At 41.8% G+C, this 24,915-nt stretch overlaps 1 protein-coding gene across 2 annotated transcripts in view; it reads left to right on the forward strand.

The window, feature by feature from the left end:
• Positions 1-7,549: 7,549 nt before the first annotated feature.
• LOC106604902 (storkhead-box protein 2-like) overlaps positions 7,550-24,915 on the forward strand; it is a 105,166-nt gene continuing 87,800 nt past the window's right edge. Inside the window, exon 1 of one of the 2 annotated variants that reach the window (XM_045718271.1) lies at positions 7,550-9,251. In XM_045718271.1, the coding sequence (XP_045574227.1) occupies positions 9,086-9,251 (166 nt within the window). In that variant the 5' untranslated portion in view covers positions 7,550-9,085. The remainder of the gene's footprint in view (positions 9,252-24,915) is intronic. The other variant, XM_045718270.1, reaches the window with a different exon arrangement.

Below are 24,915 nucleotides of genomic sequence, written 5' to 3' on the forward strand. Positions count from 1 at the left end.
GATTGCAAAATAGTTGGGAAGAGATTTTTGATGTACTGATTTCATGGTACAGTGTGCATGAGTTGATATATAAAACGACGCAAGATTCAAGACTTCGTGCTTTTCAGCTGAAATTCTTGCCACCAACAAAATGTTGAATATTTATTACAATCATCGAAGCTCTGCAGATTTTGTAGTGAGGATACAGAATCAATATACCATTTGTTTTCGTATTGCCCTCAGGTAGCCTGTTTCTGTTCTCAGCTTCAGGAATGGCTGAAAATGCATTACATTGATCTAAAATTTACCCTAGAAATAGTAGTAGTGTTGGAAGATCTGGAGAGACCGGGTCAGTACATTGCTAATATACTAATACTCTTAGGAAAAGTATTTATCTTCAACTCACAATCTGTGGATTCTATTAGATAGATTTGAAATTTGAGGGCCTCCCGAGTGGTGCAGTGTTCTAAGGCACTGCATCGCACTGCATTGCCACTAGATTTTCTGGGTTTGAGTCCAGGCTCTGTCACAGCTGGCTGTGACTGGGAGACCCATGGGGCGGCGTACAATTAGTCCAGCGTTGTCCGGGTTAGGGGAGGGTTTGGCCAGCAGGGATGTCCTTGTCACATCGCGCACTAGTGACTCCTGTGGTGGACCGAGCGCAATGCACGCTGACACGGTCGCCAGGTGTACGGTGTTTCCTCCAACACGTTGGTGCGGCTGGCTTCCGGGTTAAGTGGGCATTGTGTCAAGTAGAGGTGCGGCTTGGTTGGGTTGTGATTCGGAGGACAGATGGCTCTTGACCTTTGCCTCTCCTGAGTCCGTATGGGAGTTACAGCAATGAGACAAGACTTTAACTACCAATTGGGGAGAAAAATGGGAAAATGTTCAAATGAGCAATAGATTGAAATTGTATGTTAACCATCACGACATAGTTGAAAGATATATGGTGCGCAGAAATCCGAAGAGGGTGGCCAGCAGAGATGGTTGGGATGGGCTGAGAGAAGCCGAGGGTTGGGATGTGGAATTGGAGACAAGTGGGAGTGGAGTTGCTGGGCGGGGGTTAGAATATTGGTCAAAGATTAAAAAAATAAAGTCAAAATAAAACAACAAAAAGTATGTTGGAATGACACTGAGTGTCAGTGTTTTTACAGCTAATGTCGGTTTGCCTGAGGCTGGTGTAGGCGTTTGTACACATGCAATATACACACACTCTCATTCAAATGCACAAATGTGCACATTCATGGACACACACACACACACGTAAATAGTGCCATACATGCACTCAAACATATTCAGTTGGCCTTGCTGTTATGATTTTTGTTGTCCTTGATGACTTTTGTTTTTGTGTTGTTTTATGTTTTCCTTTGTCTGTCTATTTTTTCTCTTTTGTTAAGTTTCCTGGTTATTGGGGGGAGGAATGGAATATATATTGATTTTCTATCATATTTTTTCGGGGGTAGGGGGACTGTGGGGGGGGTCTCGGATGGTTAAGGTGCAGCTCTTGGGGAACTGCTGGGGGAATCTTGGAGGGCTGGTGGCCTGGCAGTTGGGAGCTTGGGTCGGTGGCTGATGGATCGCTGGTTTGGGTCCCTGTTTTTGACCTTGTGGGAGATCTGTCGACGTGCCCTTGAGCAGGGCGTTGACCTTGGATGCTTCTGTGTGTCGCTCTGGATGGGAGTCTGTTAGATGACTAATGTGATGTAGTTGTTGAGCGGCTTCACTGCAAGTATATTGTATGTTTTAAATATTCAAAAAAATATATAAATACTTCATTTATTTACATCAAACGCTTCTCATAGATGCCCTCTGGTGGTCAAACTAGCACTAACTAGCATTAATGGCAACAATAGCTGACACTTAAATAAGACACTATAGAATTCTGCGGCAGCCAGAATTAGGAAGAACCACTGTGCGGTAGTAGGTCCCAGGTGCACAGGTTTGTGTCAAGAACTGCAATGCTGCTGGGGTTTTCACGCTCAACAGTTTTCCGTGTGTATCAAGAATGGTCCACCACCCAAAGGGCATCAAGCCAACTTGACACAACATGGGCCATCATCCCTGTGGGACGCTTTCGACACCTTGTAGAGTCCATGCCAAGACAAATTGAGGCTGTTCTAAGATTGAACATTTGTAAAATAATAAACCCTAGACTGAACCCTAATGAGAATGCTGTTCATTGACTACAGCTCAGCGTTGAACACCGTAGTGCCCACAAAGCTCATCACTAAGCTAAGGACCCTGGGACTAAACACCTATCTCTGCAACTGGATACTGGATTTCCTGACGGGACGCCCCCAGGTGGTAAGGGTAGGCAACAACACATGTGCCACACTGATCCTGAACACGGGGGCCCCTCAGGGGTGCATGCATAGTCCTCTCCTGTACTCCTTGCTCACCCACGACAGTGTGGCCAAGGATGACTCCAACACCATCATTAAGTTTGCTGATGACACAAATTGAGGCTGTTCTAAGATGGAACATTTGTTAAATAATAAACCATAGACTGAAACCTAATGAGAATGCTGTTCAGTGATCAGGTAGGCCTGATCACCGACAACGATGAGACGGCCTAAAGGGAGGAGGTCAGACACCTGGCAGTGTAGTGCCAACAACCTCTCCCTCAATGTGAGCAAGACAAAGGAGACAATCGTGGACAACAGGAAAAGGAGGGCCGAACAAGCCCCCATTAACATCAATTGGGCTGTAGTGGAGCTTGTCGAGGGTTTCAAGTTCCTTGGTGTCCACATTACCGTCAAACTATCATGGTCCAAACACACCAAGACAGTCATGAAGAGGGCACGACAACACCTTTTCCCCCTCAGGAAAATAAAAAGATTTGGCATGGGTCCCCAGATCCTCAAAATGTTCTACAGCTGCACCATCGAGAGCATCCTGACCGGTTGCATCACAGCCTTGTATGGTAACTGCTCGGCATCCGATCGTAAGGTGCTACAGAGGGTAGTGCGTACGGCCCAATACATCACTGGGGCCAAGCTTTCTGCAATCCAGGACCTTTATACCAGGCGGTGTCAGAGGAAGGCCGCAAAAATGGTCAAAGTCTCCAGTCCCCCAAGTCATGGACTGTTCTCTCTCCATCTCCTTAACTTCCTGCAGATCAGTGGGAAGCTAGCCTCCCACCTCGCCAACATCCGGTGAAATTGCAGAGCGCGAAATTCAAAATACAAACTTCGTAATATGAAACATTCATGAAAATACAAGTGTCTTACATCATTTAAAAGTGTAACTTCTTGTAAATCCAGCCGCTTTGTCAGATTTCAAAAAGGCTTTACGGCGCCCCGCATTCAAAAGCATTAAACATTTTCCAAACAAGCAGAGGCGTCACGAAAGTCAGAAATAGCTATAAAATAAATCACTTACCTTTAAAGATCTTTTTCTGTTTGCAATCCCAAGGGTCCCAGCTATATAACAAATGGTCGTTTTGTTCGATAAAGTCCTTCTTTATCCTGTTAGGGCTAGGGGGCAGCATTGACACGGCTGGATAAAAAACATACCCGATTTAATCTGGTTACCACTCCTACCCAGTAACTAGAATATGCATATACTTATTACATATGGATAGAAAACACCCTACATTTTCTAAAACTGTTTGAATGGTGTCTGTGAGTATAACAGAACTCAAATGGCAGGTCAAAACCTGAGAGATTCCTTTACAGGAAGTGGCCTGTCTGACCATTTGTTGAACTTCTTTTCCATCTCTATCATTTACTAAGGATCTCTGCTCTAACGTGACACTTCCCACGTCTTCCATAGGCTCCCAGAGCCCGGGAAAAAACAGAATGTCGTCATTCCAGCCCCAGGCTGAAACACATTATCGCCTTTCTCAAGTGGCCGATCAAGAGACACTGGCTTATGCGCGTGACCCCGACCGCCCCCGCCTTTGGGATTTTTTCCTCTGTTTGCCGAAAAGGAGATTCCCTGTCGGAATATTATCGCTTTTCTACGAGAAAAATGTCGTAAAAATAGATTTTAAACAGCGGTTGACATGCTTCGAAGTACGGTAATGGAATACTTAGAATTTTATTGTCACGAATTGCGCCATGCGCGTGACACTTCTTTACTATTTCGGATAGTGTCTGGAACGCATACGAACAAAACGCCGCTATTCGGATATAACGATGGATTATTTTGGACCAAACCAACATTTGTTATTGAAGTAGCAGTCCTGGGTGTGTATTCTGACGAAGACAACAAAAGGTAATGAAACTTTTATAATAGTAAATATGATTATGGTGAGTGCTAAACTTGCCGGGTGTCTAAATAGCGAGCCCGTGATGCCTGGGCTATGTACTTAGAATATTGCAAAATGTGCTTTCACCAAAAAGCTATTTTAAAATCGGACATATCGAGTGCATAGAGGAGGTCTGTATCTATAATTCTTAAAATAATTGTTATGCTTTTTGTGAACGTTTATCGTGAGTAATTTAGTCAAATGTTAGCGAATTCCCCGGAAGTTTGCGGGGGTATGCTAGTTCTGAACGTCACATGCTAATGTAAAAAGCTGGTTTTTGATATAAATATGAACTTCATTGAACAAAACATGCATGTATTGTATAACATAATGTCCTAGGGTTGTCATCTGATGAAGATCATCAAAGGTGAGTGCTGCATTTAGCTGTCTTCTGGGTTTTGGTGACATTATATGCTGGCTTGAAAAATGGGTGTCTGATTATTTCTGGCTTGGTACTCTGCTGACATAATCTAATGTTTTGCTTTCGTTGTAAAGCCTTTTTGAAATCGGACAGTGTGGTTAGATTAACGAGAGTCTTGTCTTTAAATGGCTGTAAAATAGTCATATGTTTGAGAAATTGAAGTAATAGGATTTTTAAGGTTTTGAAAATCGCGCCACAGGATAGCAGTGGCTGTTACGTAGGTGGGACGAATTCATCCCGCCTAGCCTAGAGAGGTTAAATCCCAAAAAAGTCAGTTTAGTTGGTGCACTTGATTCTGTAATCCACCGGTTTCCCTCGTTCAAAGCGCATACAAATGAATCCCAGAAGTTACCAATAAACTTCATCCTAGCAAGTCAAACAACGTTTCTAATCAATCCTCAGGTACCCTAATATGTAAATAAACGTTACAATTTAAGACGGAGAATAGTATGTTCATTACCGGAGATAAATAATGAAGTGCGCGTCCTCATCCACATGCGCCACAATACTACAGCCAAAATGGGAGCCACCTAGAAAAACTACAAATTCTAGCTCATTTTTCAAAAAACAAGCCTGAAACTCTTTCTAAAGACTGTTGACATCTACTGGAAGCCCTAGGAACTGCAATCTGGGAGGTATTCCATTAATTTTCCCAAAAAGCCATTTCAATGAGTGGTGAGCTCCAAAAAAAACTTTTTGGATGGATTCTCCTCGGGTTTTTGCCTGCCATATCAGTTCTGTTATACTCACAAACATTATTTTAATAGTTTTTGGAATCTTTAGAGTGTTTTCTATCCAATACGACCAATCATATGCATATCCTAGCTTCTGGGCCTGAGTAAAAGGCAGTTTACTTTGGGCACCTCAGTCATCCAAACTTCCGAATACTGCCCCCTATCCCTTAGAAGTTAACAGCTTCTACCCCCATGCCATAAGACTTCTGAACAATTAATCAAATGGCCACCTGGACTATTTACATTGACCCCCTCCACTGCTGCTACTTGCTGTTTATTATCTATGCATAGTGACTTTACCCCTACCTACATGTACAATTTACCTTGACTAACCTGAACCCCGCACATTGATTCGGTACCGGTAGCCTCGTTATTGTTACGTAATCTTATTGTGTTACTTTCTATTTAATTTTTACTTTAGTTTATTTTTCAAATATTTTATTCACTCTATTTCCTGAACTGCGTTGTTGGTTAACCTGTTATGGCTAGGGGGCAGTATTTTCACGGCTGGATAAAAAACGTACCCGATTTAATCTGGTTACTACTCCTGCCCAGTAACTAGAATATGCATATAATTATTGGCTTTGGATAGAAAACACGCCAAAGTTTCTAAAACTGTTTGAATGGTGTCTGTGAGTATAACAGAACTCAAATGGCAGGTCAAAACCTGAGAGATTCCTTTACAGGAAGTGGCCTGTCTGACCATTTCTTGAACTTCTTTGCCATCTCTATCTTTTACAAAGGATCTCTGCTCTAACGTGACACTTCCTACGTCTTCCATGGGCGCTCAGAGCCCGGGAAAAACCTGAATGTTGTTATCCCAGCCCCAGGCTGAAACACATTATCGCCTTTCTCAAGTGGCCGATCAAGGGACTGTGGGCTTAGGCGCGTGCCCTGGCCGCCCCCGTCTTTGTGATTTTTCCTCTGTTTGCCGAAAAGGAGATTCCCGGTCGGAATATTATCGCTTTTATACGAGATAAATTGCATAAAAATTGATTTTAAACAGCGGTTGACATGCTTCGAAGTACGGTAATGGAATATTTAGACATTTTTTGTCACGAATTGCGCCATGCGCACGACCCTGATTTACCATTTCGGCTAGTTTCTGGAACGCACGAACAAAACGCCGCTATTCGGATATAACGATGGATTATTTGGGACCAAACCAACATTTGTTATTGAAGTAGCAGTCCTGGGAGTGCATTCTGACGAAGACAACAAAGGTAATAACATTTTTGTTATAGTAAATCTGATTTTGGTGAAGGCTAAACTTGCCGGGTGTCAAAATAGCTAGCCCGTGATGGCTGGGCTATGTACTTAGAATATTGCAAAATGTGCTTTCACCAAAAAGCTATTTTAAAATCGGACATATCGAGTGCATAGAGGAGTTCTGTATCTATAATTCTTAAAATAATTGTTATGCTTTTTTTGAACGTTTATCGTGAGTAATTTAGTAAATTCCCCGGAAGTTTGCGGGGGGTATGCTAGTTCTGAACGTCACATGCTAATGTAAAAAGCTGTTTTTTGATATAAATATGAACTTGATTGAACAAAACATGCATGTATTGTATAACATAATGTCCTAGGTGTGTCATCTGATGAAGATCATCAAAGGTTAGTGCTGCATTTAGCTGTCTTCTGGGTTTTTGTGACATTATATGCTAGCTTGAAAAATGGGTGTCTGATTATTTCTGGCTGGGTACTCTGCTGACATAATCTAATGTTTTGCTTTCGCTGTAAAGCCTTTTTGAAATCGGACAGTGTGGTTAGATAAAGGAGAGTCTTGTCTTTAAAATGCTGTAAAATAGTCATATGTTTGAAAAATTGAAGTTTTTGTATTTTTGAGGAATTTGTAATTCGCGCCACGCCTATCATTGGATATTGGCGCAGGTGTTCCGCTAGCGGAATGTCTAGATGTAAGAGGTTAAGGTCTTGTAAGTAAGCATTTCACGGTCTACACCTGTTGTATTCGGCACATGTGAGAAATACAATTTGATTTGATTTGAGTGAGTTAGTGGAAATCGTAGCAAGAAGAGTGGAAACAAGAGGTAAAACAGGGAAAGGAAGAGGACAGGATCTCACGGAGAGGAGAGAAAGCAGAAGCAACAGGACGGTGTCTTTTAGCAGGAGCAGCTAATAACAGCTTTTATTTCTCCCTCTCCTGAGGTGGAAGAGGTTGCGACTCAAGGTAGAATTGCTGTAAATTGTGCAGCTTTGTATGTAAATCACCGTCCAGCTCCTCACTCATAGGCTGGGTTAGGAGCCAAGGGGGCTGTGGGAGCCTAAAGCGGTTTCAACATTGAAAAGTAAAGCTTGACAGGATCAGCTCGTCTAACGCAAGTCAGCTCCCCCATTAGCATGGGGCAGGTGGACAGATTGACTGACTCCCTGCTTTCCCCCTCTCTGCCTCCTTCCCTACCCACACCCCTTCCAGTGCCTGATCTGTGAGCAGAGGAGATGTTCAGGACAACAACACAGCTGGCGAGCGAGCGGCAGGGAGAGAGAGAAAGAGAGTGTGAGAGACTGCCACACTGACGGCTGGAGGAGAAAAACAGAAAAACAGAAATACTGGCTGGGTGTTTTTTTTCTCTTCCCTACGCGCCCATGTGGTTTTTCTTATCCTCTTGCTCATGTGTATCAAACAATGACTGTAAAAAGAAGGGGTATCAAGCTCACATCCTCCATCATCCATCCACACACATGGAGAGAGAGCGTGGAGACGCTTGCTCACTACACACCCTTTCTGAAGGAGAGAGAGTTGCAGCTGTGGATGGACCAGTTTAAACAGAGGATTGCCTGCTACTGATGAAGAAAGAGCGTTTTCTTTCACATTGGCTACATTGATTTTCCTGATTGGATTTTGATTAGAGGAAAGGACAGTTGGGCTTTTGTTTGTTAATTTGCTGTTTGGCTTGGTGCAAGGCCCACAGCACAGCACAGCACGGCACGAAGATTCCCTCCCTTTCCTCCAGGAGACCAGGGAGATGGTGAGTGAAACTGTCTCTGTACATCCCTCCCCTGGCTGCAGCTCTCATTTGTTTGGCCTCTTTTGTGTTCACGACTCGCGGTTAGCCAAGCCCTACCATCCGCATTGAATTGAGCTATTGTCTGGATCTCACGCTGCCCCCCCCTCAACCCCTCAACCCCCGAAGCTCCTTTTGACAAACCAAAACCACCCTCACCAACCCCTCCTTCTTCTATCATTTCCCGCTTCCTCCTCTGTTGGTTGTGAGGCCACATCGTTCGTTTGTCTCTGGTCACACGTGAAGCTGGAGGCATAAGCCTCGATTAATGGCAGACGGTGGAGGGTAATTCATCGCTGGACACTGCCTCTGCTTTTGGATCACTCAAGGAAAAGGAAAGGAAGTAACCTTCGCACATCCTTCTATTTCTGCCGGAGCAACAGGGCTAGCATTACAGCTGTTTGTCTGTGAGATCGTGCCGTGTGTCTTGGGGTGTGTAGTGTGTATGCGTGTGTGTAGCAGGGAGAGAAACGCAGCGATAGAGGAGGGAGAGTAATATTACGTCAGTGTCCTAGCTCTATCTGCCTGCTACCATGTCTCCAGCCTGACCTCGGCTGAGGTGTAACTGGACCACAGAGGTGTGGTTGGAGGGTCCTCCCCCAGTTTGGATAAGGGGACCAGGGGTAACAACAACCCTCAGGAGGTCAGCCTAACCCCCCCCACTCCCTGCCTCCCCATGAAAAAGACACAGAGCACCACCCATTACCGGGCCTGGACCTGCTCGGATTTCTCGGACCGGGCTTCAGAGCGCACCCGGTCCCGCAGCGGCAAGGACTACCGCCTCCACAAACACAACCCCCCTAAGTACATCTGCCAGTCCCCCCGGGGGTACATGACATCAGGTGGGTTTCTCAGCCTGTGCTCTGCTCTGCTGTGCTCCGTCACCATGGAGTTAGTTACTACGACTTGCTCTCTCTGCGTGTGTGTGTGTGTGTGTGTGTGTGTGTGTGTGTGTGTGTGTGTGTGTGTGTGTGTGTGTGTGTGTGTGTGTGTGTGTGTGTGTGTGTGTGTGTGTGTGTGTGTGTGTGTGTGTGTGTGTTTTGCTGTTCGTACTGTAGTAAGGAGTGAGGATGTTGGTGTTTTTATTTTTCCAGGAGGGGTGCTTGTTTATCTTGAAAAATGTCATCATAGCCTATTATTTGCTTTACAAATTACAATGTGTCTCTGTTATTAAAGATGGGCCAAGCGATATTTCACATGACGACATCATTATTATTATTTTCATAATGATTTTTCATGATATTAAAGAAGACTGTACCAGCTAACCATCAGTCAAGAATGGTATGATTGTGTCATACGGCTGAGTTAGTTGGTATGATTCAGTAGGCTGATTAGATATAGGGGTTAAATCAGATGGTGCAGAGGGCTTTGTCTGAATATTGGCTGATGAGAATAATATGGACTAGGCAGGATCAGGGTCAGATAACACCAGCTAAACATGCTTGTACTGCTTGTGAAACAGCACTGTTAATGTAGTCAACCACCTATGCCAGAGAGAAAATAACCTACAATATGCAATGGTTATTTTATCCATGAAAAAGAGTGCCCTAGTTTGATTAATATTCTGCAGTAGGCCCGTTAACCTGTTAGGGCTAGGGGGCAGCATTTGCACGTCTGGATAAAAAAAATGTACCCGATTTAATCTGGTTACTAATCCTACCCAGTAACTAGAATATGCATATACTTATTATATATGGATAGAAAACACTCTAAAGTTTCTAAAACTGTTTGAATGGTGTCTGTGAGTATAACAGAACTCATTTGGCAGGCAAAACCCTGAGACATTTTCTGACAGGAAGTGGATACCTGATGTGTTGTATTACCTTTAAACCTATCCCATTGAAAAACACAGGGGCTGAGGAATATTTTGGCACTTCCTATTGCTTCCACTAGATGTCACCAGCCTTTACAAAGTGTTTTGAGTCTTCTGGAGGGAGATCTGACCGAACAAGAGCCATGGAACGATGATGTCCCATTAGACACCTGGCGCGCGAGTTCATGTTGGGTACCCTCGTTCCAATACGTTATAAAAGAGTATGCATTCGTCCACCTTGAATATTATTCATGTTCTGGTTAAAAAGGCCCTAATGATTTATGCTATACAACGTTTGACATGTTTGAACGAACGTAAATATATTTTTTTCCCCTCGTTCATGACGAGAAGTCCGGCTGGCTTAGATCATGTGCTAACAAGACGGAGATTTTTGGACATAAATGATGAGCTTTTTTGAACAAAACTACATTTGTTATGGACCTGTGATACCTGGAAGTGACATCTGATGAAGAGAATCAAAGGTAATGGATTATTTACATAGTATTTTCGATTTTAGATCTCCCCAACATGACGTCTAGTCTGTATCGCATCGCGTATTTTTCTGGGCGCAGTGCTCAGATTATTGCAAAGTGTGATTTCCCAGTAAGGTTATTTTTAAATCTGGCAAGTTGATTGCGTTCAAGAGATGTAAATCTATAATTCTTTAAATGACAATATAATATTTTACCAATGTTTTCTAATTTTAATTATTTAATTTGTGACGCTGACTTGACTGCCGGTTATTGGAGGGAAACGATTTCCTCAACATCAATGCCATAGTAAAACGCTGTTTTTGGATATAAATATGAACTTGATAGAACTAAAAATGCATGCATTGTCTAACATAATGTCCTAGGAGTGTCATCTGATGGAGATTGTAAAAGGTTAGTGCATCATTTTAGCTGGTTTTATGGTTTTGGTGACCCTGTCTTTGACTTGACAAAACATTACACACAACTCTTGTAAATGTACTGTCCTAACATACTCTAAATTTATGCTTTCGCCGTAAAACCTTTTTGAAATCGTAAAACGTGGTTAGATTAAGGAGATGTTTATCTTTCAAAGGGTGTAAAATAGTTGTATGTTTGAAAAATTAGAATTTTGACATTTATTTGGATTCAAATTTGCCGCTCTTGAAATGCACCTGCTGTTGATGGAGTGCACCACGGGTGGCACGCTAGCGTCCCACCTAGCCCATAGAGGTTAATGTAGCTTATCAAAGGAAAAATACAACCTCCCGTGTTTCTTTTCAGCAGAAGATGTAATCCTCCCATAGAACCACAAATCTCAGAATGCATTGCCACTCTACAGTCCCAGAGGGTTCTGTTTTGTTTCATCCATTCGAATAATATTTTAAGCGGACCGAACCTTGGTTGATTTAATTAATTACTGCTCTTTAATTTGAGGAGCAGAGCTGACACAAACTCACAGATCTGGGATGTACGCTGAATATACCAAACATATTGAGTTGCACCCCCTCCCCCCCCCCTTTTACCCTCAAAACTGCCTCAATTCATCGGGGCATGGAGTCTACAAGGTGTCAAAAGCATTCTACAGGGATGCTGGCCCATGTTGAGTCCAATGCTACCCACAGTTATGTCAAGTTGGCTGGATGTATTTTGGGGGGTGGACCATTCTTGATAAACACGGGAAACTGTTGAATTTGAAAAAACAAACAGCATTGCAGTTCTTGACACAAATCGGTGCGCCTGGCGTCTACTACCATGCCCCGTTCAAAGGAACTTAAAACTTGCCCATTCACCCTCTGAATGGCACACATACACAATGTGTGCCATGTCTCAAGGCTTAAAAATCCTTCTTTAACCAGTCTCCTCCCCTTCATCTCCACTGGTTGAAGTGGATTTAACAAGTGACATCAATAAGGGATCATAGTTTTCACCTGGATTCACTTGGTCAGTCTATGTCATGAAAAGAGTAGGTGTTCTTAATGTTTTGTACATTCAGTGTATGTCAGGGGGCCTGAGAACGGCAAAGTAAAGGAGAGGCAGTGTATTTTCAGCCTGAAGGAGCCCATAGAGAATGGCTAAATGGAGGCCGCCAAGCCTCGCATTGATTCAAGCTCTCTTCTCGTTTCCTAGCAACACAATGGGTCAGAGGGTAAATTACATGGCCATTGTTGGAAATGAATGTGAATTGGAGGAAAAATACCTCAAATTAGAATAAATGACTGGGGAGTCAAAGCCAGGCCATTCTTGCAAAAATGTTTTGGTCTCTGGTTTTCTGTGTACTTCAGGACAGTCTGAGAGCCAGCAGCTACAGTAGCTTCACACATAGGAAGAACAGAATACACAATACAGCGTCCTGGCAGTTGAGATACATGACAAGAGCATATTCACGGATATATCAAATTAATAATAAATAATCATAGATATCGGCAAAACTATTTTTATAAAAGAATGTATTTAACCAGGTAAATCATTGAGAACACAATATCTTTTATAATTACGACCTGACCAAGATAGGGCAGTAACCGTGCAGCCAAGCAGACAAGTGACAACATACAGATAAAGCAGACTATTCCTTGGTGTGTGAAGGCATCATGTGAACCGTGTGTATTTTTGGAGCAGTTGGAGTAGTAAACCAGTGGTGCTTTAAAGGGTAGGAAGCATGAGTTTTTACTCATCAATGTAGCAAAACAGTGTGGTCAAAGACTTAGTAGCTGTAGTCACAATCTGGTTGCCTAAGTACAAACATAGTTATGTTTTTGGGTTATTACATATTTACAGACATCTTCGGACATCTGCTAAACTATCCACAATGCATTGTTTCTCAACGTCATATGGAGGATGATAGCTCGGTACCTAGCTCAAGCCGGCTAACGTTAACCACTAGCCATGCTAGCATATATTACATTCCAGACAAAACCTTGGTGGTGGTGAGCTACAATCCAACAATCACAGGAAGTGGGATGCAAACAAGAAGCAGATGGGGCACATGTGGACATGCAGCATGCTCTTCACATACTTTATGGCTGTGTTATCTAGTGGGAACCCGTTAGCACAGTAGGCTCCTGCTTGCTCCAATTTTGTAGTACCTAGTCTGTTCTCCTTTTTGTTTTGTCAACTTTTCGGCATGTTCTCCGGTAAAAGTAGGCTACATGAGTTTTGTAACTTTTTCCACCTTGGCTTAGTGCTAGCGCGCTAGCTGACAGACATCTGAAATCTATCTATTTGGGATTTCCCTGACTCTCCATCAGCCAGTGAAGCTAACTCAGCCTGCATGCTTTTAAAGGTTTTACCATCGGATGAGCCCCAATCTGCAAGTCACTGCTCCCTCTTTGCTTTGATCTGTGGTTTTGCTTTAGTTGTGTTAGTTGTGTTCTAGCTGGTCTCCAGTAGTTGGGCTCTAACTTGCCAACCATTAATGTGGTGGTTGGCTAGCCTGGCTATTCTAATAGCTAGTTGGCTAAATAGCTAACGTTACCTGGCTGGCTAGCTTGTAGGCTAAGATAACTGGTTAAATGTATTTCCAAAACTTTGGCATACTTTAATGTAGCTGTAAGCTAGGTGTTGATAGCAACTGGCTGACTCATGTAGTGCTAGCAGGCTGGTAGGGTTAACGTTAGCAGGCTAGTAGGACTAACGTTAGCAGGCTAGTTGGCTAGCAACCTTACAAGTGTATATGTAATAATAAATTCAAAGTATTTGCTTGTAAGTTGGCAGAAAATCTTATTGAAACCAGTTGTCATGAGTACAAATGATTTTTAATTTGAAGTTATACATTTTAAGTTATTTCTGTTGGAGTTTACATTATAGGGAAAAGGTTGGCTTGCCTGGTCCTCCATATTACATAATCACCCTGAAGAAAAAAAATCTGACATGAATTATGTAATAACTAGAAAAATGTGACCCGATTCAGGAAACTAGGCATATGTCTCAAGTCACGGCTTCCCAGGAGAGCTGTTTGAACGTAAAAAAATGTGTTTATTGACAGAAATGCCTTCTCGAACATGTGAACTTTCATGTGCCTTAATAACACACTTGTATGCCATCTGTAAATACGAATAAAATTGTTAAATTACGAGCCTTGTTGGTTAAGTCACAGAAAAAGTTAGAAACCTTCCCACTAGCCATGATTGGCTGAGATAATGAGTGGGCTGGACATGCCTAGAGAGGAGTTTGGATTGGTCTGCCATATTGAAGGCACCTGTCTATTTGAGCTTGTCAGTCTGTGTTGGTAATCCTGTCAAACGCAGCTTTTTAAAAAATGCATTGTGTAGTGGAGCTGCATAAGTGTTGCTCTCCATTTTCTGGAGGATCAAGTTTTGAAAACAGTGGAATTAGAGTATGATAGCTAAAGAGATGGAGAAAACACCTGTCTCCAGATTACATTTTCAAACTAAGGGCAGGCGCTACCATTGGATATTGTCCATAAGAGGTTAACCTCTCTGGGCAACGTCCCAGCCTAGTCAACAGCCAGTGGAATCCAGTGGCGCAATATTCAAATGACTTAGAAATGCTATTACTTCAATTTCTCAAACATATGACTATTTTACACCATTTGAAAGATAAGACTCTCCTTTATCTAACCACACTGTCCGATTTCAAAAAGGCTTTACAACGAAAGCAAAACATAAGATTATGTCAGCAGAGTACCCAGCCAGAAATAATCAGACACCCATTTTTCAAGCTAGCATATAATGTCACAAAAACCAAAACCACAGCTAAATGCAGCACTAACCTTTGATGATCTTCATCAGATGACACTCCTAGGACATTATGTTATACAATACATGCATGTTTTGTTCAATCAAGTTCATATTTATATCAAAAACCAGCTTTTTACATTAGCATGTGACTAGCATGTGACTAGCATTCCCACCGAACACTTCCGGTGAATTTACTAAATTACTCACGATAAACGTTCACAAAAAACATAACAATTATTTTAAGAATTATAGATACAGAACTCCTTTATGCAATCGCGGTGTCCGATTTTAAAATAGCTTTTCGGTGAAAGCACATTTTGCAATATTCTGAGTAGATAGCCCGGCCATCACAGGCTAGCTATTTTGACACCCACCAAGTTTGGTACTCACCAAACTCAGATTTACTATAAGAAGAATTGGGCTACCTTTGCTCTTCTTCGTCAGAATGCACTCCCAGGACTTCTACTTCAATAACAAATATTGGTTTGGTTCCAAATAATCCATAGTTATATCCAAATAGCGGCGTTTTGTTAGTGCGTTCAAGACACTATCCGAAGGGTGACGCGCCCGGCACGTATCGTGACAAAATATTGCAAAATATTCCATTACCGTACTTCGAAGCATGTCAAACGCTGTTTAAAATCAATTTTTATGCGATATTTCTCGTAAAATAGCGATAATATTCCGACTGGGAGAAGTTGTTTTTGTTCAAAGACTCAAAGAAGAAAATGGACTCTTCATGTGCACGCGCACGCCTGTCTCATTGTTCTCAGATCGACCACTTACCAAATGCGCTACTGTTTTTCAGCCAGTAACTGCAGAGTCATGATTCAATCTTCTGGCGACTTCTGAGAGCCTATGGGAGCCTTATAAAATGTCACGTTACAGCAGAGATCCTTTGTTTTGGATAGAGATGACAAAGAAGGCCAAGAAATGGTCAGAGAGGGCGCTTCCTGTTTGGAATCTTCTCAGGTTTTGGCCTGCCATATGAGTTCTGTTATACTCACAGACACCATTCAAACAGTTTTAGAAACTTTAGGGTGTTTTCTATCCAAATCAAACAATTATATGCATATTCTAGTTACTGGGCAGGAGTAGTAACCAGATTAAATCGGGTACGTTTTCTATCCGGCCGTGAAAATACTGCCCCCTATCCCCAACAGGTTAATTAGCTAATATTAGCTGGCTGGCTCATTAGTTAGTGTTACATGATGTGTTTGATCTTAAATGCTGTTTACCTAGCTAGGTTCATTGCTTACCTAGCTAGCTGGCTATAGCTAGCTATATAAGAAGAAAAAATGAAAATGAAGTACATTACAGTGATGTATTTTTACTTTATGTGGACTGAGTCAAGGCTCACAGGCTTGCAAGGACAAACCAGATAGAAATTCAATTAGCACTAAGGTGTGACGTAAAAGGTGTAGAGGCCTTTGGGCCCAACAAGTGGCAGGAGTCTTTGAAGCATCCTCTGATGCCCCCTCCTGCTATTCAAAATCCATTCACTGGTATTTTCTACAAGAAATCTGCCTCCAGAAATAAAAGCTTCTCCCAAGTGGGTGTGACACTTACTCCCGTTGCTTCTTCACCGCTGCTTGGATTCCACCTGGCGATCTGTTCACCGTCTGCCCTGGCCTGTCTCCCCCTGTCTGGTACAGGTACCCCCACCACACTCACCCCTCTCTCCCGAGATTTCGCTCGCCTCTAGCACTCGCGCACTGTTTGGGCGAGTGACTCTGAACTTACAATGGCTAGCCCCAAGTCGTAATATATATTTTATTTTTTTCTTCTGCATTTTGCCATTTTGCTATTTGCCTCATGACTCCTGCATACTTTGTTGACTACAAACTTTCTTTACCCAACCGTGGGACTGACTATGTTTGTTCCCACACTTGGGACTGACTCTCTATTGGTTACACCGACTCTTGGCCTCCCATCCCATTCTAAACACCTCTCGCCAGCTTTGTATTCATGTTACCTGATGAAATTGCTGTACAATATGATCTTGTTGTCATCTGATGCACATTCAGATGTCATAAATCAGCACTGCAGAGCTCTCCCTGTCCTATGCCATGCCTTGATTGTATTACAGTTGATGATATCTGGAAATGTGCATGTACACCCTGGCCCATCTACTGATTCTAGTCTCAATTCTGACTTGTGCTCTGATATCTGCTTCATCGATTTCTGCTCTCATAAAAGCCTGGGTTTTCTGCATGTTAACACTAGAAGTGTATTACCTAAAGTGGATCAATTGAAAATGTGGGTTCACAACTCCAATCCAGATGTGTTGGTCATTACTGAAACGTGTTTAAGGAAGAGTGTTTTGAATACTGACGTTAACCTTTCTGGTTATAACCTTTTTCGGCAGGACAAATCTTCCAAAGGTGGGGGAGTGGCAATCTTTACCAAGGATCACCTTCAGTGCTCGGTTGTCTCCACCAAGTCTGTCCCCAAACAATTTGATTTGCTGGTTTTAAGCATTTAACTTTCAAATAGCTCTTTGTTGACTGTTGCTGGTTGCTATCGTCCTCCATCAGCACCAGCCTGTACCGTATCTGCCCTAAGCTCTCTCCTGGTCCTTACACAAAGTCTGAATTTGTCCTGCTTGGTGACCTAAACTGGGACATGCTTAACCTCTATGGGCTAGGTGGGACGCTAGCGTCCCCCCCGTGGTGCACTCCATCAACAGCAGGTGCATTTCAAGAGCGGCAAATTTGAAACCAAATAAATGTCAAAATTCTAATTTTTCAAACATACAACTATCTTACACCCTTTGAAAGATAAACATCTCCTTAATCTAACCACGTTGTCCGATTTCAAAAAGGTTTTACGGCGAAAGCATAAAGTTAGATTATGTTAGGAGAGTACATTGACAATAGCTGTGTGTAATGTTTTGTCAATTCAAAGACAGGGTCACCAAAACCATAAAACCAGCTAAAATGATGCACTAACCTTTTACAATCTCCATCAGATGACACTGCTAGGACATTATGTTAGACAATGCATGCATTGTTAGTTCTATCAAGTTCATATTTATATCCAAAAACAGCGTTTTACTATGGCATTGATGTTGAGGAAATCGTTTCCCTCCAATAACCGGCAGTCAAGTCAGCACCACAAATTAACCTGTTGGGTCTAGGGGGCAGCATTTGCACGTCTGGATAAAAAAAATGTACCCGATTTAATCTGGTTACTAATCCTACCCAGTAACTAGAATATGCATATACTTATTATATATGGATAGAAAACACTCTAAAGTTTCCAAAACTGTTTGAATGGTGTCTGTGAGTATAACAGAACTCATTTGGCAGGCAAAACCCTGAGACATTTTCTGACAGGAAGTGGATACCTGATGTGTTGTATTGACTTTAAACCTATCCCATTGAAAAACACAGGGGTTTAGGAATATTTTGGCACTTCCTATTGCTTCCACTAGATGTCACCAGCCTTTACAAAGTGTTTTGAGTCTTCTGGAGGGAGATCTAACCGAACAAGAGCCATGGAACGTTAATGTCCCATTAAACACCTGGCGCGCTAGTTCATGTTGGGTACCCTCGTTCCAATACGTTATAAAAGAGTATGCATTCGTCCACCTTGAATATTATTCATGTTCTGGTTAAAAAGGCCCTAATGATTTATGCTATACAACGTTTGACATGTTTGAACGAACGGAAATATATTTTTTCCCCTCGTTCATGACGAGAAGTCCGGCTGGCTTACATCATGTGCTAACGAGACGGAGATTTTTGGACATAAATGATGAGCTTTTTTGAACAAAACTACATTCGTTATGGACCTGTGATACCTGGAAGTGACATCTGATGAAGAGAATCAAAGGTAATGGATTATTTACATAGTATTTTCGATTTTAGATCTCCCCAACATGACGTCTAGTCTGTATCGCAACGCGTATTTTTCTGGGCGCAGTGCTCAGATTATTGCAAAGTGTGATTTCCCAGTAAGGTTATTTTTAAATCTGGCAAGTTGATTGCGTTCAAGAGATGTAAATCTATAATTCTTTAAATGACAATATAATATTTTACCAATGTTTTCTAATTTTAATTATTTAATTTGTACGCTGACTTGACTGCCGGTTATTGGAGGGAAACGATTTCCTCAACATCAATGCCATAGTAAAACGCTGTTTTTGGATATAAATATGAACTTGATAGAACTAAAAATGCATGCATTGTCTAACATAATGTCCTAGGAGTGTCATCTGATGGAGATTGTAAAAGGTTAGTGCATCATTTTAGCTGGTTTTATGGTTTTGGTGACCCTGTCTTTGACTTGACAAAACATTACACACAACTCTTGTAAATGTACTGTCCTAACATACTCTAAATTTATGCTTTCGCCGTAAAACCTTTTTGAAATCGTAAAACGTGGTTAGATTAAGGAGATGTTTATCTTTCAAATGGTGTAAAATAGTTGTATATTTGAAAAATTTGAATTTTGACATTTATTTGGATTCAAATTTGCCGCTCTTGAAATGCACCTGCTGTTGATGGAGTGCACCACGGGGTGGCACGCTAGCGTCCCACCTAGCCCCAAGAGGTTAAATGACAATATAATATTTTACCAATGTTTTCTAATTTTAATTATTTAATCACCACTTCATTAAGTCAGGATTCCTATTTGACTCAGCCATGCCTCCTTGCCGTCCAACATTTCTTCATTTCTAATGCGACTATCCCCGATGCTTCTCCCTCTTTTTCCCCTGTCCAGCTACAAAGTTTCTCCCTGCAGGCAGTCACTGAGTCCAAGGTGCTAACAGAGCTCTTTGAACTTGACCGCAAAAACCCATCAGGGTCAGATGGTTTACACCCTTTCTTCTTTAAGGTTGCTGCCCCTATCATCGACCAAGCCTATCTCCAACCTTTTTAACCTGTCTCTCCTTTCTGGGGAGTTTCCCATTGCTTGGAAGCCAGCCACGGTCCATTCTTTATTTAAAGGGGGAGATCAAGCTGATCCTAACTGTTATAGGCCTATTTCTAATTTGCCCTGTTCATCAAAAGTGTTGAAAAAACTTGTCAATAATCAATTGACTGGCTTTCTTGATGTCTATAGTATTCTATCTGGTATGCAATCTGGTTTCCGCTCAGGTTATGGATGTGTCACTGCAACCTTAAAGGTCCTCAAGGATGTCACCATTGCCCTTGATTCTGAGCAATATTGTGCTGCTATTTTATTGACTTGGCCAAAGCTTTTCATACGGTAGACCATTCCATTCTTGTGGACCGGCTAAAGAGTATTGGTGTCTCTGATGGGTCTTTGGGCTGGTTTGCTAACTACCTCGCTCAAAGAGTGCAGTGTAGAAATTCAGAAAACCTGCTGTCTCAGCCACTGCCTGTCACCAAGAGAGTACCCCAAGGCTTGATCCTAGGCCCCACGCTCTTCTCAATTTACATCAACAACATAGCTCAGGCAGTAGGAAGCTCTCTCATCCATTTATATGCAGATTATACAGTCTTCTACTCTGCTGCCCCCGCCCAGATTTTGTGTTTAAACGCTCTACAACAAAGCTTTCTTAGTGTACAACAAGCTTTCTCTGCAATTAACCTTGTTCTGAACACATCCAAAACAAAGGTCATGTGGTTTGGTAAGAAGAATGCCCCTCCTCCCACAGGTGTTATTAGTACCTCTGAGGGTTTAGAACTTGAGTATGGCCAGACTGTGCACTGTCCTCTCAGCACATATCAATGCTGCAGGCTAAAGTTAAATCTAGACGTTTCCTCTATCATAATCGCTCCTCTTTCACCCCAGCTGCCAAACTAACCCTGATTCAGATGACCATCCTACCCATGCTAGATTAAGGAGACATCATTTATAGATCGGCAGGTAAGGGTGCTCTTGAGCGGCTAAATGTTCTTTACCATTCGGCCATCAGATTTGCCACCAATGCTCCTTGTAAACTGGTCATCTCTGTATACATGTCGCAAGACCCACTGATTGATGCTAGTTTATAAAACCCTCTTAGGCCTCACTCCCCCATATCTGAGATATCTACTGCAGCCCTTGTCCTCCACATACAACACCCATTCTGCCAGTCACATTCTGTTAACCTGTTAGGGCTAGGGGGCAGCATTGACACGGCTGGATAAAAAACATACCCGATTTAATCTGGTTACCACTCCTACTCAGTAACTAGAATATGCATATACTTATTACATATGGATAGAAAACACCCTAAATTTTCTAAAACTGTTTGAATGGTGTCTGTGAGTATAACAGAACTCAAATGGCAGGTCAAAACCTGAGAGATTCCTTTACAGGAAGTGGCCTGTCTGACCATTTCTGGAACTTCTTTGCCATCTCTATCATTTACTAAGGATCTCTGCTCTAACGTGACACTTCCCACGTCGTCCATAGGCGCTCAGAGCCCGGGAAAAAACAGAATGTCGTCATTCCAGCCCCAGGCTGAAACACGTTATCGCCTTTCTCAAGTGGCCCATCAAGAGACACTAGTTTATGCGCGTGACCCCGACCGCCCCCGCCTTTGGGATTTTTTCCTCTGTTTGCCGAAAAGGAGATTCCCTGTCGGAATATTATCGCTTTTCTACGAGAAAAATGTCGTAAAAATTGATTTTAAACAGCGGTTGACATGCTTCGAAGTACGGTAATGGAATACTTAGAATTTTATTGTCACGAATTGCGCCAAGCGCGCGACACTTCTTTACTATTTCGGATAGTGTCTGGAACGCATCGAACAAAACGCCGCTATTCGGATATAACGATGGATTATTTTGGACCAAACCAACATTTGTTATTGAAGTAGCTGTCCTGGGTGTGTATTCTGACGAAGACAACAAAAGGTAATGAAATTTTTATAATAGTAAATATGATTATGGTGAGTGCTAAACTTGCCGGGTGTCTAAATAGCGAGCCCGTGATGCCTGGGCTATGTACTTAGAATATTGCAAAATGTGCTTTCACCAAAAGCTATTTTAAAATCGGACATATCGAGTGCATAGAGGAGGTCTGTATCTATAATTCTTAAAATAATTGTTATGCTTTTTGTGAACGTTTATCGTGAGTAATTTAGTAAAATGTTAGCGAATTCCCCGGAAGTTTGCGGGGGTATGCTAGTTCTGAACGTCACATGCTAATGTAAAAAGCTGGTTTTTGATATAAATATGAACTTGATTGAACAAAACATGCATGTATTGTATAACATAATGTCCTAGGGTTGTCATCTGATGAAGATCATCAAAGGTGAGTGCTGCATTTAGCTGTCTTCTGGGTTTTGGTGACATTATATGCTGGCTTGAAAAATGGGTGTCTGATTATTTCTGGCTTGGTACTCTGCTGACATAATCTAATGTTTTGCTTTCGTTGTAAAGTCTTTTTGAAATCGGACAGTGTGGTTAGATTAACCTCTCTAGGGTAGGTGGCACCAAATCGTCCCACCTACGTAACAGCCAGTGGAATCCTGTGGCACGTTATTCAAATACCTTAGAAATGCTATTACTTCAATTTCTCAAACATATGACTATTTTACACCATTTGAAAGATAAGACTCTCCTTTATATAACCACACTGTCCGATTTCAAAAAGGCTTTACAACGAAAGCAAAACATTAGATTATGTCAGCAGAGTACCCAGCCAGAAATAATCAGACACCCATTTTTCAAGCTAGCATATAATGTCACAAAAACCAAAACCACAGCTAAATGCAGCACTAACCTTTGATGATCTTCATCAGATGACACTCCTAGGACATTATGTTATACAATACATGTATGTTTTGTTCAATCAAGTTCATATTTATATCAAAAACCAGCTTTTTACATTAGCATGTGACTAGCATGTGACTAGCAATCCCCCGGCACACTGCCGGTGAATTTACTAAATTACTCACGATAAACGTTCACAAAAAACATAACAATTATTTTAAGAATTATAGATACACAACTCCTTTATGCAATCGCGGTGTCCGATTTTAAAATAGCTTTTCGGTGAAAGCACATTTTGCAATATTCTAAGTAGATAGCCTGGCATCACAGGGCTAGCTATTTAGACACCCAGCAAGTTTAGCACTCACCAAAGTCAGATTTACTATAAGAAAAATGTTATTACCTTTGCTGTCTTCGTCAGAATGCACTCCCAGGACTTCTACTTCAATAACAAATGTTGGTTTGGTTCAAAATAATCCATTGTTATATCCAAACAGCGGCGTTTTGTTCGTGCGTTCAAGACACTATCCGAAAGGGTAAATAAGGGTGACGAGCATGGCGCAATTCGTGACAAAAAAAATTCTAAATATTCCATTACCGTACTTCGAAGCATGTCAACCGCTGTTTAAAATCAATTTTTATGCCATTTTTCTCATAAAAAAGCGATAATATTCCGACCGGGAATCTGCGTTTAAGTAAACAGACGAAAGAAAATAAAGCATGGGGTCGACTCGGGCACGCGCCTAAGCCCATAGTACTCTGATCGGCCACTTGCCAAACACGATAATGTGTTTCAGCCAGAGGCTGCCTAGATATCGTTCAGCTTTTTCCCGGGCTCTGAGAGCCTATGGGAGCCGTAGGAAGTGTCACGTTATAGCAAAGATCCTCAGTCTTCAATAAAAAGAGCCAAGATGAAACACAACTTGTCAGACAGGCCACCTCCTGCATGGAATCTTCTCAGGTTTTGGCCTGCCATATGAGTTCTGTTATACTCACAGACACCATTCAAACAGTTTTCGAAACTTTAGGGTGTTTTCTATCCAAAGCCAATAATTATATGAATATTCTAGTTACTGGGCAGGAGTAGTAACCAGATTAAATCAGGTACGTTTTTTATCCGGCCGTGTCAATACTACCCCCTAGTCCTAACAAGTTATCTAACCACACTGTCCGATTTCAAAAAGGCTTTACAACGAAAGCAAAACATTAGATTATGTCAGGAGAGTACCCAGCCAGAAATAATCAGACACCCATTTTTCAAGCTAGCATATAATGTCACAAAAAACTAAAACACAGCTAAATGCAGCACTAACCTTTGATGATCTTCATCAGATGACACTCCTAGGACATTATGTTATACAATACATGCATGTTTTGTTCGATCAAGTTCATATTTATATCAAAAAACAGCTTTTTACATTAGCATGTGACGTTCAGAACTAGCATTCCCACCGAACACTTCCGGTGAATTTACTAAATTACTCACGATAAACGTTCACAAAAAACATAACAATTATTTAAAGAATTATAGATACTGAACTCCTTTATGCAATCGCGGTGTCCGATTTTAAAATAGCATTTCAGTGAAACCACATTTTGCAATATTCTGAGTAGATAGCTCGCCATCACGGGCTAGCTATTTTGACACCCACCAAGTTTGGTACTCACCAAACTCAGATTTACTATAAGAAAAATTGGATTACCTTTGCTGTTCTTCGTCAGAATGCATTCCAGGTTCCAAATAATCCATAGTTATATCCAAATAGCGACGTTTTGTTCATGCGTTCAAGACACTATCTGAGGGGAACGAAGGGTGATGCGCGGACGCGTATCATAACAAAACATTTCAAAATATTCCATTACCGTACTTCGAAGCCTGTCAAACGCTGTTTAAAATCAATTTTTATGCGATTTTTCTCGTAAAATAGCGATATTATTCTGACCGGGAGTCGTTGTTTTCGTTCAAAGACTGATAATCTAAAATGGACTCTTCACGTGCACGCGTGCGCCCGTCTCATTGTTCTCAGATCGACCACTTACCAAATGCGCTACTGTTTTTCAGCCATGGACTGCAAAGTCATCATTCAACGTTCTGGCGCCTTCTGAGAGCCTATGGGAGCCTTATAAAATGTCACGTTACAGCAGAGATCCTATATTTTGGCTAGAGATGACAAAGAAGGCCAAGAAATGGTCAGACAGGGTACTTCCTAGACAGAATCTTCTCAGGTTTTGGCCTGCCATTTGAGTTCTGTTATACTCACAGACACCATTCAAACAGTTTTAGAAACGTTGGAGTGTTTTCTATCCAAAGCTACTAATTATATGCATATTCTAGTTTCTGGGCAGGA

The sequence above is a fragment of the Salmo salar genome, chromosome ssa05 (genome assembly GCF_905237065.1).
Source record: "Salmo salar chromosome ssa05, Ssal_v3.1, whole genome shotgun sequence".
Classification (NCBI taxonomy): domain Eukaryota; kingdom Metazoa; phylum Chordata; class Actinopteri; order Salmoniformes; family Salmonidae; genus Salmo; species Salmo salar.